This window comes from Myotis yumanensis, unplaced genomic scaffold, assembly GCF_028538775.1.
Source record: "Myotis yumanensis isolate MYYU_CA2020_CCGP unplaced genomic scaffold, mMyoYum1.0.hap1 SCAF_5, whole genome shotgun sequence".
In the NCBI taxonomy this organism is placed as follows: Eukaryota; Metazoa; Chordata; class Mammalia; order Chiroptera; family Vespertilionidae; genus Myotis; species Myotis yumanensis.
Genome location: NW_027223756.1, coordinates 7,753,501 through 7,775,245, shown reverse-complemented (window position 1 = coordinate 7,775,245; position 21,745 = coordinate 7,753,501). Strand labels below are relative to the sequence as shown.

Genomic DNA, 21,745 nt, shown 5'->3' with positions numbered 1-21,745 from the left:
TTAAGTGTATGTATGTGATATGTTATGTGTAAGTGCATGTGCTTAAAAAATAGGACAGAAGGTGATGTGGAGACACAGAAAGGAGATGATTATGGCCATGATATTAATAAAATCAATGATCCAGCATCTCTTTCTATGTTGTTACTACTGATTTCCATTTTTAAAAGCAATTCTTAACTTTAGGCCTCTCTCAGCATCTTGATCCACAGCTTGGAGTTTCCGGAATCCCAAGTTAAATGAAACCGAGATGGAGGGGATCAGTCCTTGGTTAGTCTCTCACCCTCTCAGAAATGCATCTTCTCCCTTAGAATACTGTGGCCTCTAGAAGTCAAGGTGCTCCCTTCACTAGGAGGCATATTGGCATGATTCTATGTATATTTCAATCAAAAGCTGACTCACTGACAAAAAATTTGCGAACAGAGCTCTAGACACGCCAATGAGAGGCCAAAGCATCAGTTCAAGAGCCAAACACTTCACTTAGTCAACCATGGGGAGAGTTGCTGGCTATACACCAGACAGTGCCAATCAAGACGAGGCCAGCCTTCCAAGCAGGCTTCATCACCCTAAGTAGGGTGAGGGGAGTTAGAGAAAGAATGATGGGAAAAAAGAAACATCATGAATAAAACATTAAAATATTATTCTAAACCATGAATCAAAAACTCAGGTCCAGCACGCCACATTCAGGCAAGGAGCGTGAAATTTACTTAAACTTCTCCATTTCTATTTGGTTTGGACAGTGCTGTGTTATCATAGTTTTGCTGTTGTTAATACAGTGTCAACACTTTCATTACAAGCTTCAATCTCCAGGACTTTGTAAATGGACTGTAAACCTTACAAATGGAAATTAATGTTCAACATCCAGGATAGTGAGCCCACAGGAAAGCCAGAAGAAAGCCAAAGTTACAGACTGTTTTGTGAGTGTGATTTGAAATTACGCTAGTATTTGGGGCATCAAATTAAAATGCTATTTGTCCTCTCAAGAGATTCCCAAATGTTTGCTGAAAATGAGAGATGATTAGGCTCTTTAGAAATGTTTCTGTTGATCCTGAATGTGATTCAAGAACAAATATTTCAAGATTATTAGATGCGGGTACATTGGCATCATTCAGGCAATTGGAGAATGTGTGTTTAGGGACTGCCCACCTCAAAAGGCTGATACTTTTCCATATACAATGTGGTATTTCCCTGACATTTTTAGTTCTCTTGACAGTTTCTAATTCCAAATAAAGAGAATGAGGGCCCCAGGGTGTGGGTGAAGCTGGCCCCTGGTTGCCATCCTCAACAGAGGGCTGTGTTGCCCCTGGGAGAGCACAGTCTTTATTTGAGCGTCCTTGGTGATGGCCACACACTCTGGCCGAGGCTGGCCAACTCTACCACATGCCACAGGGCGCTGAGAGCAGCACATGGTTTTGTACAGAAACATTCCAACTCTGCAGGTGGGTCCCGGCCAAGGAAGTCTGAGAAGAAGCCAGGTGGCGAGGAGCCCATGCTCACACCCTCTGGGCTCAGATTAGACATGCCTGCATTCTATACTCAGCATCCTAACCACCAGCATGTTGCAGCAACACACACACACACACACACAGTAGGCATTCAGTGAATGTTTTAGTTGTCCCTGGTCATACAGCTCTCTTCCTGAGATTTGGGCAAGAATGTCCCCAACCGGGATTTGACTGAGTTCCAGGTATTAGATGGGTGTTTGTTTTATTTTTCCATTTTACCAACTTCCTGTTTTGTGTAGAGCACAGAGAACTCCCGGATGTGCCAGGCTTTTGGAGGCATGCTTGAGGAATTGAACTCTTCTTGCTATTAGCAGTTTAATACACCACCCCAACTATGATTCAGGAGGCTTCCTGGAGCCCACACCCATCTCACTCTGTGTCTCTGCTTTCTTCCTTTTTCTGTAGCAGTTCAGTTCGTGCTGACGTTTCACCGTGACCATCAGTGTCCAGTGCTTTTCAAAAGATTGGTCTGACTCCCTTCAAGGATGGCTTGTCTCACCCGATCCATGGCATGACTGGGGAGGGTTAACCTTTGCACTCATCTTCAGAAAACTATCATGGAACCCCCACCAAGTAAACCAGCAACAACCCTTACCTCTGAATCCAAAACAACAACAAAACCCACCTAAGTCCATGAAATCACTTAAGCCACACCTCCAAAGGGAGGGAGACTCAAAATGTTTTATGCAGCAACCTATAAGAAACTCATTTTGTGGGATGTTTCACATTCCAGCCCATGGTTTATTCCCTCATATATCCCTGCCAGTAATATCAACCAGATGTGGCAAAGAAGTCTGTGCAGAATTGTAAAAATTACAAGCACATTCTGTAATTCCAAAGCATTGTAAAGTCACAGCTTGGTTTTCTTTCTTTCTTAAAAAAAAAATACAAAGTAAAGTAAAACTTTCCAAGCTGGCAGAACGTTCTCAGCTCAACTATTGCCTGATCGCTTTAGAGTCGTTCTGCTGGCCCAAAGGGCTAAAGGATTTGAAAATGTAAAACCCAACTCTATTTTTGATAAATTGTAGGGAATTTAGAAAGGTCTACTTGAAAACATGCATTTAAGTCTATAAATTTCTCTCCTTTAATGCTTCAAGTCTTAATACCCTAGATCTCAGATATGTGCACGTGTTCACATACACTCATAGGAGCATAAAAGTGCAAATACGGAGCCTTGAAAGACTGTTTTTCTTCCCTTTATTTCACAGGAGGCACATGATAAAGTAGAAAAACAAAACAAAACTGGGGTTCAGAAAGACCAATGGTTTATTCCTAGTGAGTTAAACTCCTCAAGCCTCACTTTCATAATCAGTGTAGTAGGCATAAAAATACCTTCCTCACAGGAGGTTCAAAGAACATGGCATATGCATAAGGTGCCTAGCACATAGTAGGTGCTCAAGAAATACCTGATTCCTTCCCAGCTCCCAAATCTATAAAATAACAGGATCTGCACTAGATTGGTGTTTCTCAAAATATGCCCATGGACGACACACACTGAAGTCACCCAGGGCACCTGTTTTCAAAGTCAAAGCCCTAGGTCCATTCCAGACCTATCAAACTAGAGTTCTGGGGGTGCCTGGCCTGGGAATCAGCATTTAACCAGGACCTCAGGGTTGTTTTTTCTCTATGCTCAGTTTGAGAACCACAGTAGCCTCGATCCTTGCTCTGCAAAGTGTGGTCCTAGGTCCGAAACATCATCTGGAAATAGGTTAGAAAGACGGACTCTTAGGTCCCGCCCCAGGACTCTAGAACCTGAGTCTGCATTTCCACAAGAATCCAGCTATCCAGCTGCATAGTGAAGTTTGAGAAAATCTAGTCTAGAGAACTTTCATTTCCAGCTCTGGAATTCTATGGTATGAGTCTACAAAACAATTCTAAGGATTAACCTTGTAGTCAACTCTTTGGGTACGACAACAGGCTCCCATGCTCAGCTGGATAAAGCTTAAATGAAGGAGAGGGGAAAGCAACTTTCTATGCCTTTTCTTGTGGCTCCAGTTTAAGGCACTGCAGAGAGAGTACAACTCACATAAAACATAAACCCCAAGAGTGACATGGCACCCACTATGATCCATTACCTGTCCACACGCAAATTAAAGCTAGGCCTGTCGTCCAGCATGTGATGAAACTTGCAATTGAGGAAGCATGCCATAAAGCAAACCGAAGGTTGGCCTCACCGTAGTGTCAGGGATTGGGGGAATGGAGAAGGAGGGGGAAACAGAGCTCCTGTTTGCAAGGACATTTTCCATGAGCTTTAGGTGGCTGTGCCCTTGGAAAAAGTGACCCCATGTCTGTGACGGTGAGGCTGGTCTCGCCATCTATGTCCTGGCCTCTGAAGGCTGGGCCAGCATAGCATGGGAGCAGGTGTCTGCGCTCCAGCTCCAGGAGGGCAGGCAGTCTCCGAAGGCCTCTCCACCCTGAGGGAGTGGTTTTCCCATTGTCCTGTTATCATTGCACCACATCAGATCACAACTCCATTGGAAAACCGAGCAGCATGGTTTTTGTTTTCTGCACTGGTTTTCCACTTTTATAGCACCGTTTTACATCAACACGGAGTTTTATGGAGACACATATTGCATGCACTTATGTTTTAAAGTGCAGTGCAGGACTGTAAGACTAAGGTGGCTGCAAAAGAACCTGCCAGCAACAGAAGATACTCCCTACAGGACCAGGGCTCCAGTCGTTCAACAGTCGGGGCTCACCTAGGGCCGCAAAGGGATAAAGGAACTAGCAGGGATTGAGCTTCCACCAGGTGCCTGGCACCGGTTACTAACTCTGACAATGGCAATATAAAAACTGTGGCTAGACATGTGGGCTCTGGAGTGAGGCAAGCCTGGCCTTGAATTTTGATCCTGCCGGTGACTGGCTCTATGCCTGGGCAGGCTGTCTGAATCTCTAGGTCCTAGAGTCTAGAACTCTTGTTTCTTTAGCTCTAAAATGGGGGTAATATAGTATCTAGCTTCCTAAACCTGAGATTGAGGAAGAGAATATATGTACTACTAAGAGCAGTTCGCAGAGCACCTGACCCACAGGAAACATGCGATACACACCTGGGAACTATTATGTGCTAATTTGCCCCCTCCCCCTCCGCCCCCACCAATTCATATGTCAAGGCCTTTGTCCCCAGTACTTCAGATTGTAGCTGTATTTGGTGATCATGTCTTTAAAGTGGTGATTAAGTTAAAACGCGGCAATTGAGGGGCGGCCCTAAGCCTATATGACTGTCCCTTATGGAAAAAGGAAGAAACACCCAGGTTGAGCGTGACCAGGGGGACAACCTTGCAAAGAGGCAACAAGAAGACTGCCAAGCAAGATGAGGACAGAGGCCCCAGGAAACTACCCTACCAGCACCTTGATTTTAACCTTCTAGGCCCCAAATGATGAGAAAAAAATCCTGTTGTTTAAGCCACGGAGTCTGAGGTACTCTGTTGGGGCAGCCTGAGCAAACTAAGACAGGGACTGTGATTATTCTTCCTCTTGGATAGCTAACCCACTGGAGACTGAGGAAGGTGAGGTCCTTGCCCAGGGCACCAGAGGGTCAGATTAAACCCAGGTCTGCGTGGTCCCCAGGTCCCTGTTCTTTGCTCTAATATTGGGCTCCCTCAAAGAGACATTTGCTCACTTTGCTGAATGCAGCTTCCAGTTTGGTTGGGGATATAGGACATATACACACATATGGCTGTGATAAGAGCAGAAAATGGTAAGTACAAGAAAAGGTACGGGTAGGAAGAAATGAGAGTTGAGAGGAAGGTTCACTCATTAGAAGTCCGTTCCCTGGAAACCACAACCTTTAACACTTAGAGAGACATTCTTCCACCATGATCAGAGGCCGGGGACTTGGGCTAAGTTGCTTGGCCACATTTCATATTGATTTCAGCTGCCTGGGGATTAACTTCCCAAGTCTCTGCAACTCTGCTGACCCAAGTGAGCGACAGCAGGTTTAACCCCAGTGGCATTTTCTAAAAGCTGTCAAATGCCTCGTAGGACTGAGTAGAGAATAATTGGAGGTGTCCGTCCCACTGCAGCACAACTGCCCGTCCAGCCCCAGGTTTTCAACCACTGCCAAGTATTTAACGGACTCTTTGGACCTGAATCCAGGAGAGCTGTGCCAAAAGGACCCTGGTGATCTTCTCGTCCTCAGATGACAGAGTCAGATTCTTAAAAAATAGTTGTGAACCACTGTGTTCCTCATCCCCACCCCAGCTCTCTAATCTAGTGAGATGCAGAAGGGTTGTTTTAATCGCTGTTTTCACCTTGTCTTCTGCTCCTGCTAAAGTATTTCTAGCAACGTTAACTGCTTAACCTCCAAATAACCAGCAGTCCTTCCCTTCCTCTTTCATGTGCAGATGAAAAAGAAAGCTGGAAGGGGATGCACAAAACAATTAATAACCGATAGCCCATGTAATAGATCCCGCTCCAGTCCGTCCTCTCTAGATGAGACAACAGAGGCCCAGAGAGGTGAAGTAGCATGCCTGAGGCCACACAGCCGTGGGAGGCAGAGCCACCACGAGGGCCAGGAACTTCCCCACCCCCAGTGCAGTGCTTCCTTCAACCCTCATCTGTTTGGGAGCTTGGATTCTTTGCCAGGTGCTGAAATGTTGAAAGCGCAGATGCCAAAGCCCCAGCATACGCACCGCTCCATCTGCCAGCTAGCGAAAGGTAACCACAGTCCTCTCTCCCTAAGCACTTCTATGTGCCACGCGCTCTGGTACAGACTGTGCATGGTTATTTCCACTTATCCTCACCGCAACACAGAGACGTAGGTTCTATGATTGTCTGTGTCACTGATGAGGGACCCGAGACCCAGAGAGGTTAGGGTCAGTCTCACAGCACATAATTGGCAGCCCCTTAACCCTTTCACTTTGCTGCCCTCTCTTATGCTCAGCTCTTGGTCAGGAGCCAGGAGCGAACCTGCAAGGGCAGAAGCACAGTCCCCACACTTGAGAACATTATGATCTAAATCAGGATGGGAGGGAGCTAATGAGTGCCTGAGGCATGACCAGGACCCTGCTGGTCATGCAGTGGTACCTAAGTCCCAGGGCACTCCCATGTTTTCTCATTCCATGGCCAGAGATGCACTAATATACACAGGAGTCAATGGATCAGGTGGCGCTGGGTATGAGGGTGTGAGAGGGGGGGAACCAGCCAAGGCCTCACAAAGGCCCTGAGATTTATGACAGTTCCATCCATTATCAATCCTTTGTAGCCTAACTTTGGCTCTCCACGGTGGTCAGCATGGCCATGTGGCCTGGTGGAAGACTGAAAGGCTTTGCAGTGACACAGGCACATATTCAAGTCCTCATTCCATTGTATCTGGTTATAGCAATTTAGGGACTATAGGAATATAGGAATATGAGCTTTGGAAGTAGATTTAATAATGATTCTCTCTCCATGACTGGTGTGAAGGTTAAGTCTCAGCATTGGGGCAGAGTGCCCAGTGTAGCGCTGATTCTTAGAAATATGGGCTATATGGGAAAGTAATTGAAACTCTGAGCTCTAGTTTTCTCATCTATGAAATGGGAGTATGGAGGCAGGGGCTGATTCTAGTGGAGAAGAGCACAGAATTGGGGTCAGATTACCTAGATTTGATTCCTGGTTCTGTCACTAAGGAGTTGTATGATATTGGGAAATTTCTTTAACCTCTTGAGCATGAGTTTCACATCTATGGGATTACCTACCCTACAGGGTTGTTAGGAGTATCAAATAAATGAGATGTAAAGTGCTCTGAACAGCCCCTGGCACTCAATGTGCTTGCTGTAATTATTATCATGAAGAGTTGTGGAGAGGGGCCGGAGCACTCAATTAAAGCCTGGGGAACTGCACAGAGTAGATATTCAGCAAACTTGTAAGTGTCTGTTGCTTTCAAGTGTGCATCCCTACCCCTGTCTTCTGTAACAGAATCATTCTTTCCTCCAAGAAACCTACTGCTGGACCTTGCACACTCTCCCCCCGAAACAAGGTGACCCAGACTTCTTCACCCAGAGCACAGCATCTCATTGCAACATGGACATGTGACCAATTTAAGCAATCTGCAGGACTATTCCCCGGGGTCCCCTCGGAGTCTTCTGCTTTGGGCTGCCATCATGGGTGCTGTTCCAAGGGATGGGGAGAGGGAGGTGAAGTCCAATGACATCATCGAGCCCCTGGGTCCAGTTGTTCCTAAAGTCCCCCTCCACCAACCAACTATCAGTGGACTCCTCAGGCATATGAACTAAGATATCTCCTCTGTGGGTTAGACTAACTTTAGTCACATTTCTGTCACGTACTAGTTAGTATTACTGTTATAGTAGCAAAGGTTCTCAATAGAGATTATTTCTCTTTACTATCAACACTCAAAACATGTCTAATTGCATGTCCATAGCCTTTCCAAAAGGCTTTTTTTTAAAAAAAAAAAAACATTGAGTACTAAGCAGTTTTTGTCTATAGGTCTAATAAGAAAGGGTGCGTCCGGATTGCTTCATATCTCACATGCACACAGAAGAGACAGCCACACAGTGTCCACGTTTAGTATCCCCAGAAAATGGCTATTGAGAGGCAGTGCTCTTTTACAACAGAGCCAGTGGCATATGTGTACACACTCATGATTGCACATTTATTGATTTATAATTTGTACCCTGCTTACTTCCAAAAAGGCCCTGGAGTGGCTGACAAATTAAGACAAAGACACAATAGGGCCATTAAGAAAAATCAAAGATCAAGCCCAGAGAGAAAACGGGATTGCTGATTATAGCCCAAACCCAGGTTAATATAGCTGCTTCAGTGAAAAATAATTTATTTAGTGCTTAGCTTTCTGGCAGCCATTCAGAATGTGTCATGACAGGCACAGAGAACTGGGCATCCTTCATGCCCCCAGCTCAATACCCACTGCCGACGCCAGGCTGGAGGAAGCACCGGGAAAAGCCTACTGAATACATGAATGAGTGCGGGAGTGAATGGCAGATAAAAGAGCCAGAGCTCCCTAAGAGCACTGTTTATATCCTTAGGCCGTACCACTCATCTGTTCGCCCACCATTCAGGAGTGCCTGTGTATGCCACTCTGCCAGGTCGGCATCTGGAGCAGGATGGATACCAAAATGAGTCAGACATTGTCCCTGCCTTCCTGGGGCGGCTCTCTGGCTTGAAGAAAAATCTCAGTGCAATGTCTGTCACTGTTCACAGCAACTCCTAGTTTCTTCACTGCTTCCCAAGAAAGAAGGTCAGAAACAGAGGCTGGAAAGATGGGAGTTGTAGGAGGAACCATAGTTATCTTGGTGATTACACTCATACAGCACTTTAAACCCTTGAAAACACACACACACACACACCATTACTTTATCCGATACTTACAGCTCCTGGCAAGGTAGGTAGAAGAGGAGGGTGTGTCTCCTTTTTCCTGGTGAGCATACTTAGACACAGAAGGGAAAGTGGCTCTCCCAGCCTCTCTCAGAGAGCGACAGTTAGGACAGTTCCCTGGGCTGTCCCACACCCCGTGCTGCCTGCCTGGGTGTGGCCCCCAGGAGCTCAGAAACAAGTTATCATCACCCAGAATGCCTTCTCTGCCCAGATCAAGACCAGCCCTGCACAGTATGGGCATCACCTGATGGTGTGGACATTACAGGTCCCGTGAGCAAGAACCAGCCCCCGACATCCTGCAGTTACTAGAACACTCAGACCCCACTCGCTCAAAGCCTCCCAGCAGCCCCAGCCCGGGCACCTTCTGTTTCCCTAGAAAGTGATGCTGAGAGTACAGGTGAGTGGCAGACAGTCCGCACTATTTAGCTAGGGCAGGTTGATAAGGCACCATGTGGTGCTGGGTGGAGAGATGGCTATCAGGGGAGCATTCCAGGGAGGAACTACACGGAGGAGAGGAAATTCAAAATCAGGGTGATTTTGCTGTGTGTCCACTTGGTATTGCTCATTCAGTCCTGCTAGACACATACTGCACTTTGTCCACCCTCACGCCCATAAAAGTGGATTCAGAGTTGAAGAGTAGAAAGAGGGGCATAACCTTCCCCACGTTTAGCTAAGTCGGCCAAGTGGACTGAGCAAGGGAAATGGAATACACAGCAAGAGGTACCTTGACAAAGTATATGGTGTATCCTAGAGAAGGCAAGAGAGGTCGCTGTACCAATGACACATCAGCCAAAGCTTGCTCTTGTTCCAACAAAGAGCCCCTTAAAATACATTTATGTATATAGTCTTGCTGTGTGTAACATGTAGATAGAGATGGAGATACAGATTCCTAATTCAGAACTCATTCTTAAGTGCACACACCAACATATGTTTCGTATTTCCCAATTTATCCCGGAAACTATATGCATTGTTTGACTGCATAAGTAGGTATTAAACACACAGCCATTGCAAATGGGAATGGTGGCCACCACTCTGGCACCTCCCCAGTAAAGTTAGAGTCTCCCCAGCCAGGCTGTAAATTTCACTGCCTGCCTGCTAAGCAGCCAGACATGGTGCAGCTCCATTCAGACAGGCAAGCCTTGGGCAACCCAGTTCACCCCATAACATACCCTAGTCCATGCCAGCAGAACTTAGAGCTCAAAGCCATGGAGCTGTTCACTGCCAATAATTAGCACCTGCCTCACACCCACTGCACGTGAATCACAACCCCCTTCTTGATGTATGTCTCTGGCTTCTGAGCTTCCAAACTCACACTGAACAAATGCACAGAGGCATCTCCAACTCTCCCCTCCTCAGGATATCCTGGACCATTCCAGAGACAAAGCAAAACTCAAGGTGTTTCTTTTCCCACAAAATCACAGGCCTCCAGCCCCAGGGCTCTCCGACTGGCAATGGTGGGAAGCAGGCAGCAGGCGGGACTGGTCTAGCCAGCAAGGTGGTGACGTTGAAATACTTAGTCCAAACCCATGCCCTCTGGGACACTACCACTGCTGCCTGCCCCCACTGGCCACACAGGCCGCCAACCTTTGAAGGAAGGGGGCAAGGAAATCGGGCCTGGAGGGGAGCGTGGGGCACAGCACATGGATACCCAAGTCTCCCTGAGTGAGGCCTAATCGCCAGGTTCCGAGCAGCCCGGCGCTCATGAAGGCAGCCACATTCTCCACATAACCAAAGCCAGGCAAGAGAACATAGTTCCACTCTACTCACAGTCTGGTGAGCTTTGGTGTGCTCTGGAAAAGCAATTCTGGAAGGACTTGGAGCTTATTCTTGTTCAGACGTCTAAAGAGGGAAAAAAAGAATGAAAGTATGTCAAGGGGGCATTCAATTGGATCAAATGTGTTATTCACAGACATTACTTCAATCAATCAATCAATCAATCAATAAATCAATCAATAGGTATTAGGAGACTTTCTAGATCAGTGGATGTGGGATGCTCAGCATGTGTAAGGCAAACTCCACCTTGTGGAGCTTGCGGTCAATCCAGTTGGAGATATAAGGCAAAGGTCCTTATAAGCAAGGACAGAGCATGCGTCCTGCCCCTCCCCATCACAAGCTGAGGAGAGACACCACTAATGGATCACATTCTTTCCCACGGACCCCAGACAAGCCTCTTGAATTTTTCTCACCACGTGCTCCAGATAGCTAGAGCCAAGTGACGGAACTGGCATGTGAAATGGGTCCTTAAAAAGAAATAACATAAGAGAAAATATTCCAGATCCTAAGTGGTGAGGGGGGAGGGACAGACCGCAGTTGCTACAGAACAGTGAAGAGGGTGAGGGAGATCACCATGGATTCAGGGGCCCAAGGGAATCCCTGCCAGCCTGGCTCTTCGGACCAGAGCAGGGCAGGGCTGCATTTGACTTTTGTGGGCCCTCAGCACTTTTTTCCTTGTTGGCACCTTCCTCCATAAAAAATACGTACGTACATACATACATACATACATACATATATATATACACATAATATTTTGCTACTATGTTAATATAAAAACAAATATATTAATATTCTATATTATAACATGTACTCTGATCTGAAAGCTCATATTTATTTTTTCTTCTAAGTTTAGAAGAAATTAAGACATTTTCATGGGCCCCTAAAAGCATTGTTGGCCCTGGGCACTGTCCCCACCGTGCCTCATGACACAGCTGGCCCTGGGTCAGGGACCACGGTCGAGGTGGGCAGTGTGGCTGGAGGTAAAACTCTGCCCAGGCGGGATGCCCCTTGTTGGATGGTGGCAGTGGAGCTACACTCTCGCCTGGGAATGGTCCACGCTAATGCCACAGAAAATAAGGCATTAGAGTTTCCGGGGGACGCCGAGCATTGTGGTGGCCTCCATGCAGGCTGCTCTCCTGGGAGTATGAGCCCAAGGAGACCCGGTCTCATGCTCCCTACCCTGCCTGCCTCTGCCCTAGCATCTCTACACAGTCTAGTTTGCAAATGCCTCAACAGGGTCCCCTAATCTTCCATTCCCTGAGCCCCCAGAACCCCCTGGAGGACAAGACAGTTCATAGCCTGGCTGAACCCTCCACGCAGGGTGAACTGTGTATATTTGGTTACTTGGGGGAACGGTAGCCTCCCATTTGCCAGCGAAGCGAACTGGAGGGGATGGAAAAATGAGCTGCTTCTCACCTACTGACCCCAAAGCCCACGCTCCCCCCACTGCACCAAGCAGATATATCCCCTGAGTGGGATTTTGCTATTTCCCCCCTTTCATCCCAGGTGATGGCTGAAGACTTCAGAAGGACAGGGGACTAGAAAGAGGTCACAAAGGGCCAAGCATGTGAGGGGGGGCATTTAGGACCTCAAAGAACAGGGCTGCTGTTAGCAGTGCGCTGCTCAGCCCGAGGGCTTCACGCTCTGCGGGGCAGGTGTGCAACAGCGATGCTGTCCCCAGGCTCCTGACTGAAGAGGGACTGGAAACCCTCACATTCCTGCTTGCCCCATCGGCGCCCTGACTCCCGTGCCACTGCTCTTTTTTTTTTTTAAGAAGTTTAAATGTTATTTTTCAATTACAGTTTATACTCAATATTATTTTGCATAGTTTCAGGTATACCGCATAGTGTTTAGGCAATCATATACTTTACAAAGTGTTCCCCCCAACATTTTCAGTGCCCACCTAGCACCAATCCAGGCTCTTTTAAATGTGTTTATTTTTCTTTTAGGTTGTGGTAAAAACAACAACAAAAAAAAACAAATCACAGAACATAAAGTTCACCATCATAACCATTTTTAAGTGTACAGTTCAGTAGTGGTAAGTATATTCACACTCTCGTGCAACAGATCTCCAGGACTTTGTCTTATAATACTGAAATGCTACTCCCAATAAACAAGGCTCAGTTCTCCCCTGCTAGTGCCATCTCACCTTCTGTCCCTGTGAATTGGACCAGTGCCCTAGGACCTCTCCTGGTATCTGCTCTTTGTGTGTTCCTGTCACTAAAGTGTAAAGAAAGGGGGAGACCAGTGAAGAGCAGAATGAGGGGACTCTAGTTCCTTATTTAGAGCAGTGCCCATAGAGTCAGTGGTAAGTCCCTTTAAATCACGTGTGAGTCCTGGTCCTGGAGAGAGCATGTTCATATGACGGAATGGTTAGGGCAGGGTTCACGTCTGGTTATGTCATGTTCTTGCTATGGGACTTGGGAAAGGTTATCTAGCCCACTGAGCTTCGGTTTCCACCTGAAAAATAACCCTACTCACTGGGTTGCTGTAAGCCTTTTAAAAATATGCTTTTGATTGATTTTAGAGAGAGAAGGGAGAGGAAGAAAGAGAGTGAGAGAGAGAGAAACATCAATTGGCTGCCTCTCACATGCCCCTGACCAGGGATTGAGCCCACAACCTGGGCATGTGCCCCTACTGGGAATTGAACCTGCGACCTCTCAGTATGTGGAATGACACTCAACCAACTGAACCACACTGGTCAGGGCAAGGTGGCAGTAAGTCTTAACGACACAGTGCATGCATAGTGGCTAGCAGGCGGTAGCAATCAATATGGTGCTTATGGAGTCCTAACTACATGCCAGATGCTACACTGCATGCTGGATGGGCAGGATCGTGGGCAGCAGAGCTCTGAGGTAGGAGTCATTATTATCCGCATCTCATTGATAAGATCTGAGGCCTAGAGAAGCTGAGCACATTCCAGAAGGCCAGTGCTCAGCAGTGGTGGAGGCAGGATTTGGACAAGGTGGCCTGCCTCCAGCGCCCTGGTTCTGAACCACTCAACAAACACAGCTATCTTCTCCTTCCCTTTTTGTACTCCCCCCTCCCCAGCCCTCCCCATTTATCCAGGGTTGCCACCGCTTCCATCCCAGCCTGGTCATCCATCCACCCTGAGTGCACTTCCCTCCCTGAACAGGACTCTCTTGGAGGGAGGTCCCTAAGGCCAGAATTAGGTCTCTATGTGGCTTCATCTGGAACCACCCTCTATTGTCACAGCCACACAAAGCCTGGTGGGAGTTACACTCAGGCAACCAAAACGCCAGTCTAGGCAAAAATCCTAAAATCCAGCCCACTGCTGCCTGTGTGCTAAAAACCCAAAACCAGAGTTGAAGCTAAAAATAAAACCAGCTTGGCTCTAGGAAGGGAAGGAATCATTTTCAGTTCTTTGCCGGTATTTGTGGCTGGACAAAAATAAAAACACAACCAAATTTAGCTGTTTGTGCTCTGTCTGCCTCTTTGTAAACCCTGAATGAGGAGTACAGGGTGGTGGGGCGGGGTGGGGCTCTTCCCCCCAGAGCCTCAGGGTCTTTCCACTTCAGTGTGGGCAGGCAGGTTCTCCATATTACAAAGAGTTCCACACCCCTTTTCATTTCTAGCTCATTCCAGAAGTGATTCATATTTACTCAATGAACCAAGCCAGTCTGGAAGTTCTTCCTTGAAGAGCTGATGAGGGCTCCCAGATGATAAGGTGCACTTTTCACATGGCTGCTCTAAGAACAGCTCCTGAACAGGGAAATAAACAGAATGAAGTGTGCCTTTCTCCTGAGAGGGACAGGTGATCACTGGGCTGCCAACAGCAGCTTTTGGCCACGGCACCTTCCATCACTCAAGCCATCTACTCCTCTGTCACCCTGGGCCCAGAGGTGGAATTCTCCTGCCATAGTTCAAGCTGGAAATAAACCCGTGATGCCTGGATGGAGAAGAGAACTGAAAGGGACCCGTATGAGGACAGACCTCAGGAAGTCAGGAGAGGGGCCACAAGCCAGGTCAGTGATGGGATGAAGCCCATGGGGGAAGGGTGGTTCCCAACTCCCTCTAAGGTCAACACTCTTCCTCAGCTTTCTTGATGGAACAATGGGGAGCACCAACATCAAAAAACCCACGGGCTGCTAGTTGCAAGGTCAATGCTTTTCAGACTGAACTGTGAAGCTTCAAGAAACAGAGCCTTGTGTTTGCAGTATTGCTGATGACCTTCCTGGAGGTGCCTGGGTATAAGATCTAATTAGAGGTTGATGCCATGTGGTTTGTGGAATTCATTCACTTATTTATCCATTCAACCATCCAACCATTAATGTATCCATTTAACCAGCTACTATCTGTCCATCCATCCATACATCCACTCACCCACCCACTTATCCAACCATTCATTCATCTATCTATCTAATATCCATCCATCTCTGCAGTCATTTTCAATATAAATGTATACGATTAATACAATTTAGCCCCTTCCAGCATCTGCATGAATAAAATAAAGATGAATAAGAATGTCAGATGGCAGTGGAGAAGACAGACATGACAACAAGAAGTTACACCATGATCTTGTTGGGAAAGTTATTGTGGGAGCATAGAGGAGAGGTGGCTAACCCAGACCTGAGTGAAGGAAGGCTTCCCAAAGATAGTGGTTTAGAGTTTACTTATGAAGCATGATTGTGACTCTTCGGGAGAAAAGGAAGAAGGTTCTAGACCTCAAGGGCAGTATGTGCATGCATGGAGGGCTAGGAGACTGAGGAGCATTCGGGGGACAGGCCTGCATTACTAGAATAGCAGGTGACTTGAGAAACACAGGGATGCAGCTGTAGAGCTAGACAATGGTCACATCACGAGGGCACCTGTGGGTCATGACAAAGGATCTGGGCTTGGCTGTTCACTGAGAGCCATAGAAAAGGTGTGAGCAAGGGAATGACAATCTGGTTTGGATTTTAGAAAGTTCTCTTGAGTAGCAGTAAGCCTGTTTTGAATGAGGGTGAAAGTGGAATCAAGGAGACCAGTTAAGAGAGCTCTTGAGTAATCACTGTGACTGTGTGAGGACCGGGTTAGGATGAGAGAGGTATTGGAGTTTAGGAGATATACATGATGCATAATCAACAGGGGTTTTGTGACAGAATGCACATGAGGGGTGAGGGAGTTACAGAACTGGAGGTGCTAAAAGTGACCCCTGGAGCTACTGCTTGGGTAACTGATCAATTGAAATTACCAATCACTGCTGAAAGAAACAGAGAAGGGAGGACTACCTTGCAGAAGAGTCAAGATTTTTATGTCACGGGAGTTTCTCAAATATGTTCTGACAACTAATAGCAATAGCTAGTAATAACACTAAGACCATGAGCCAGGCATTTTTAATCACTTTACTACCTCAATTAATTTCCCATAGAAACACTCCGGGCTAGTACTCTTAGTCACCCCATAATCAGGAAACAGAGGCCTACGAAGGTTAAGGCACTTGCCCAAAGTCAAACTTGACTGAAATGGTGGTGATGGGATTTGAACCCAGACACCTGATACTAAACCTGTGCTCTTAACTACTATGAATAATGATGATATTTGAGTTAACTCTATACACTGTCTCAATTTATGACCTAATTGTGGGTGTCATCTTCCCATATTCTTAAGGTCCTTGAGAGTGGGAAATACGTCTACTATCTGCTTGGTATCCCAACTTCAACTGACACAGCCCTCAGCAAGCTTGCTTCAATAGGATCCATTGAATTTCATGAATAAATCATAAAGTAGAAGGAAGCCTGAAGAGTCAGTACCCTTCCTGGGCTAGGTGAGGGGAGCCAGCTGTTTGGAGATGAATAGGACTCCCAGAGGGCCCACTTGCTTGAGTCTGTCTGCAACCTCCAGAATCTTCTTGGAGATTGGGCTTCCAGACCCATCGGCCTTACTGACAGGCCAGGCATAAAGAGGGCAGGGCTCAATGCTTCCCCTCACTAGGTTAGGGTGGGGTGAGAGGCTTCCAGAATAGAAAGAGACATGGTATGTCAGCAGCAGGCCAAGCACCACAACATGCACGGCAAGTCCCTTCCTTTTCTCTAGGGCCTGAGGGAAAGAGAAAGTCAAAGTGTGCTGACTCCTCAAAGTCACCAGAATTGTTTGCTTTAGTAATGAAATCAATTGGGTCTCCTTCCCTAGGAACTCTCCTAGGCAGCCTCAATGACCTCCTGGTCTACTGGTACGTTCAGAAACACCAACCCGTCTAAGCAACAAGGGCCCAGTTGACTTTGTTATTCAGAGCAGAAACTCTGCCCTCCCCTCACCCCCTTCATGGGTGAATGGAGGCCCCCAGGACTCCTGGTGGGAAGGCCCAGGGAGGATGGTAGGGTTTAGGACAAGGACGGAACCAAACTGCAGAGGCCTCAAATCCCAGCTCACAGGTGGTGCCATCATCCGTGAGGATGTACAGTTGTCACATCTGGGGAACTCTGTGAGCAGAGTCAGAAGAGCAGAGAACCCTAATTTGGGGCTGTTTCCACAGTTGCTTGCTTTAGCCACTGACAGCCTCGTATCTTCTTGGTTTCCACACCAGTCAAACAAGTCAAAATCAGGTTATTCTCTTGCTATGAAAATTTTCATAATGCAAATGGGATGTAACCTGATCAGTCTAGTAGGGAACCTGATTAGTGATGCTCGTTGGTTTACACCACTGTGGGCCTTGGAAAAAAACCCCACATGTGTGAGAAGAACGCTTATTTGCCTCCATACCCATGACCACTTTAGTGGGGTTCTTCTTTGCCATTAGGATTTCCTTTTTAAAATTTTATTTTTATGTTTTGATAGTAGTCTTATTGAGATCTAATGGAGCTTCTTTTTAATAGCACCAAGCCACAATTTATTTTGATGGTTTGGAAGCAAGTTGACTTAAGTCTGGTCTTTCACGGAATTCAGCATTTGCTCAATGACATTTAGGTTGGCTTATGCCAATTCTAAAAATCTGTTATTTTTAATTAGTAACTTAAAAAAATGTCCTAATAGCAATTAAAAACCTTTATTTTTGACATTTCTGTAGGAGAAATAACTTGGATGTCATGGTCCAAAACTCTTGGCCCTAAGCAGTTTCTTCCTCATTGAAGTTGTTTAAGAGAATCCTTTTAAAAAATAAGTTAAAGTTTATTTTAGAAACACAATTATTATGTAACTAGAGGCCCGGTGCACAAAAATTTGTGCACTGGGGGGGGGGGGGTGCGGGGAGGCAGGGGGGTGTCCCAGCCCAGCCTGTGCCCTCTCGAAGTCTGGGACCCCTCGGGAGATAACGACCTGCTGGCTTAGGCGGGCTCCCGGGTGGCAGAGGGCACGCCCAATTCCTAGGTGCAGCCCCTGGTCGGTCTCAGAGCAGGGCTGATTGGGGAGTTGTGTCATGCACAGAGCAGGGCGGATCGGGAGGTTGCGATGCCACCCTCAGTCACGCTCAGGGTAGGGCCGATTGGGGCGTTGGGGCACCGCCCCCTGTCACACTCAAGGCAGGGTCGATGGGGAGGTTTCAGCGCCACCCCCGTCACTCACAGAGCAGGGCCCATCAGGGGGGTTGGGGCGCTGCCCCCTGTCACTCACAGAGCAGGGCCCATCAGAGGGGTTGGGGCTCCGTACCCTGTCACACACAGAGCAGGGTCAATCAGGGGGTTGGGGAGCTCCCCCCTGTTACGCACAGAGCAGGGCCCATCAGGGGGTTGAGGAGCTCCCCCCTGTCATGCACAGAGTAGGGCCGATAGGGGAGTTGGGGCACCGCCCCCTGTCACACACAGAGCAGGGCAGATCAGGGGGTTTGGGAGCTGCACCTTGTCACACTCAGGGCAGGGCCAATGGGGAGGTTATGGCTCTACCCCGTTACACACAGAGCAAGGCCCGTGGAGGGGGTTTGGGGCGCCACCCTCTATCACCCACAGAGCAGGGCCGATCAGGGGGTTGGGCGCCGCCACTGTCACACTCAGGGCAGGGCCGATGGAGAGGTTATGGCTCTACCCTGTCACACACAGAGCAGGGCCCATGGGGGGTGGGGGGTTGGGGTGCCGCACCCTGTCACACACAGAGCCGCAGGGCGATCAGGGGATTGGGGAGCTCCCCACTATCAGGCACAGAGCAGGGCTGATCAGGGGGTTGGGGCACCTTCCCCTGTCACGAACAGAGCAGGGTGGATAGGGAGGTTGTGGCCCCATCCCCTGTCACACACAGAGCCGCAGGGTGATCAGGGGGTTTGGGCGCTGCCCCCTGTCACGCTGATCCCGGTGCCGGGAGGCCTCGCTGCTCTGCTGATCCTGGTGCTGGGAGGCATATTACCCTTTTACTATATAGAATAGAGGCCTGGTGCACGGGAGGGGGCCGGCTGGTTTGCCCTGAAGGGTGTCCTGGATCAGGGTGGGGGTCCCCATTGGGGTGCCTGGCCAGTCTGGCTGAGGGGCTGAGGGCTGTTTTCAGGCTGGTGGGTTGACTGAAGCTCCCAACCGCTCCTTTTTTTCTTTCTTTCTTTTTTTTTATTCTGGGCCAGCTTTAGCTCTGAGGCCTCGGCTGCTGAAAGCCGGTTTCTGGCCTTTGTTTTTCCTTCTGTATTTGATACAATGTTGTGGTCCGGCTGGCTGAAGCCTGGCTGACTGAAAGCCGGTTTCTGGGGTTTTGTTTAGCTTCTATATTTGCAACACAGTTGCTTAGAGTTGCAGCTGAGAGGCCGGCAAGTGAGGCGGGGAACGTTGGAGTCCGCAGTCACTGGAGCAAGCAAGCCTCCCTGTTCGCTTCAGTGCATGGCTGCCGGCCACCATCTTGGCTGACAGTTAATTTGCATAAGGATATGCTGATTAGCCAATGGGAAGGGTAGCAGTTGTACACTAATGACCATGTTTCTCTTTTATTAGTGTAGATAGCAAAACAGTATCTCATTAGATACCTGAGAGGGCTGAATGGCTTAACCTCTACAATGAGCTTTTCATGTTTCTCAAAGACTCAATAAATGATAGCTGTTGCAGCTGTTATCATCATCATCATCATCATCATAATCATCCCTAGATGCTCCAGGAGGTCAGAAATACTGGAGATTTATTCCTCCTTCATAGATGACTATGCTGGTCAGCAAGACTATTGGCAGTAACAAATGAACTCCAAAATCTCATCGGGTTAACTCAGTAGATACAGATTCCACACTCACATAAAACACTTGCTCCATCTGGTAAGATGCCGCAGAGAACTTGTGACCTCCAAGGCCAAAGTGCCTGAGGAAGAGATGGAGGAAGGAGCCACACCAGCTCATAACTTCCTTGACCTAGTAGTGATGCATGTCACTTCTGCTCTCCGTATATTGGCTAGAACTAGTCACATGGCCAAACCTAACTGCAAAGGAAGCTGGGAAATCCACAGGGACACTTGAATATTTGGTGTGAACTATCATAATAACCTACTTGCTTTGGCATCAAAGCAATAATATTGATCTTTTTGTTTCTTCCTTTTGTGTTTTTCTGTCAATATAGGGCACATATGGTGTGCTAAGTGCTGTGTGAGATGTTTTATACATTATCTCAATTTACCCTAAAGCGACTCTTGAAGTAAACATTGTTATTGTCATTATTTTACATTATGTACATAAGGCACAGAGAAGGTATGAAACTTGTCTGAACTCACACAGCTAATAAATAAGGTTTAGATAGAGTTCTCTCTGACACCAAAATCTGTGCTTTGAACATCATCATTCTTTTTCCTTAACCCTTTGGTGCCTGGTGGACCGGGAGGCCTCGCTTCAATTCTAGGAGAAAGACCAGCAACGATGAATATATGCCCATTTTATAGCTAAAGAAACTGAGTCAAAGCAGACTAGAAAACTGAATCTGTGCCCCCTTCTCCTTACTATCCAAAGCCCATTTAATGGTTTCAGAAGAAGGCTCTGAAAGCCTCTGAAAATTACTGTCCCCAGGGCAGGAGGAGGAATCCTGACCCATCTCTTAAGAACATTTACCTTTGTTTCCCTCTCCAACATAAAGGGTCAGTCCATGCAAAACTTCACCAAGGGTATTCTCAGTCCCAGCCAGCCCATGCAGGTAACTTTGTTCCTAGCTGTATATACATAGTTCTAGAGAGCTCCGGGGCTTGCCAGGGATCTCACGTTGCTGGGATCCAACACACGATCAGGCATGAAAAGAAAACAAACACAAAGACCTCTAAACAACCCTTTTGAACTTTCCCCCACCTCACATTGGACCAATTTTCCTCCAATTACACGGTTGTTAAGGAGAATGCAGAGCAGACCAGTGGCCCAAGCCTGCCTTGCCTCTGACCCCTGTCCCAGCTGCTGCTGTATGCCCAAACACGATCCAGAAGACCTTGATTTCCAGGAGGAGAGCAGGGGGTGGGGGAAGAGGGGCAGGAGTCCTGTCTGGGAAGCTGCAGCTGGACGCTACTGGCTTTGCAGGAAATGAGCCAATGGCCCTGCATGTTCTCTTGTTCCAGGACACAAGCCCTAAGTCAGTTTTTCCTAAAACAATGTAGGGCACCCCAGGGGCTGTGACCAACAGGCTACTTTATCTAGGACTAAAGTATGAGCAGGGGTCTCTATGGATCCCGCATTGGATTGTATATGGAACTACAGTAGTACACCGAGAGCTCAGACTTTAGGAAAACATGTCTAGCGCGGGAGAAAACACATATGTATGCATGTGTGTGAATGCACAGACACATGCTACATACACTGCAAACATAATGCACATGCAACTTAACAGAGTCATGCATGTCCTTCAGAGCTGGCCGGGTGCATTCCAGACCGCCGACCACTTGGCTGTGGCCAAAGCTCAGATCCCCATGCGATCTTTTCACCCCACATTTCATAATGGGGCCAGCAGGGCAGGCAGCTGCCCAGACTCAAGAGTCAGGCCCCTGTCTTTCCTGGACCTTTTCTGAGGTACTCTCATCTTGCATCTCTCTCTACCTACGGGTTTTGCACATACTCCTCCTTTCTCTGGGAATTCTCTTTATCTTACTGCCAGGGTGGCAGCTGCAGAGGTGTTAAGATGAATGTATTTTGAAGGTAGAGCAGACAGAATTTGATGATAGACTGGAGGTGAGGTATGAGAAAGAGGGATATTAAGAGTTGATGCTTAGGAATGAAACTTTGGAATGATTGTTGCTGGAGATGGAGGAGGACTGTGGGTAGAGCAGGTTCCGGGGGTCAC

General features: G+C 47.6%; 1 protein-coding gene across 1 annotated transcript in view; it reads right to left on the bottom strand.

Annotated features, from left to right (window-relative positions):
- SLIT3 (slit guidance ligand 3) overlaps window positions 1–21,745 on the bottom strand; it is a 524,056-nt gene that overhangs the window by 411,403 nt on the left and 90,908 nt on the right. The window contains exon 4 of the mRNA XM_070414445.1: window positions 10,599–10,670. Coding sequence (XP_070270546.1) covers window positions 10,599–10,670 — 72 coding nt within the window. The remainder of the gene's footprint in view (window positions 1–10,598; window positions 10,671–21,745) is intronic.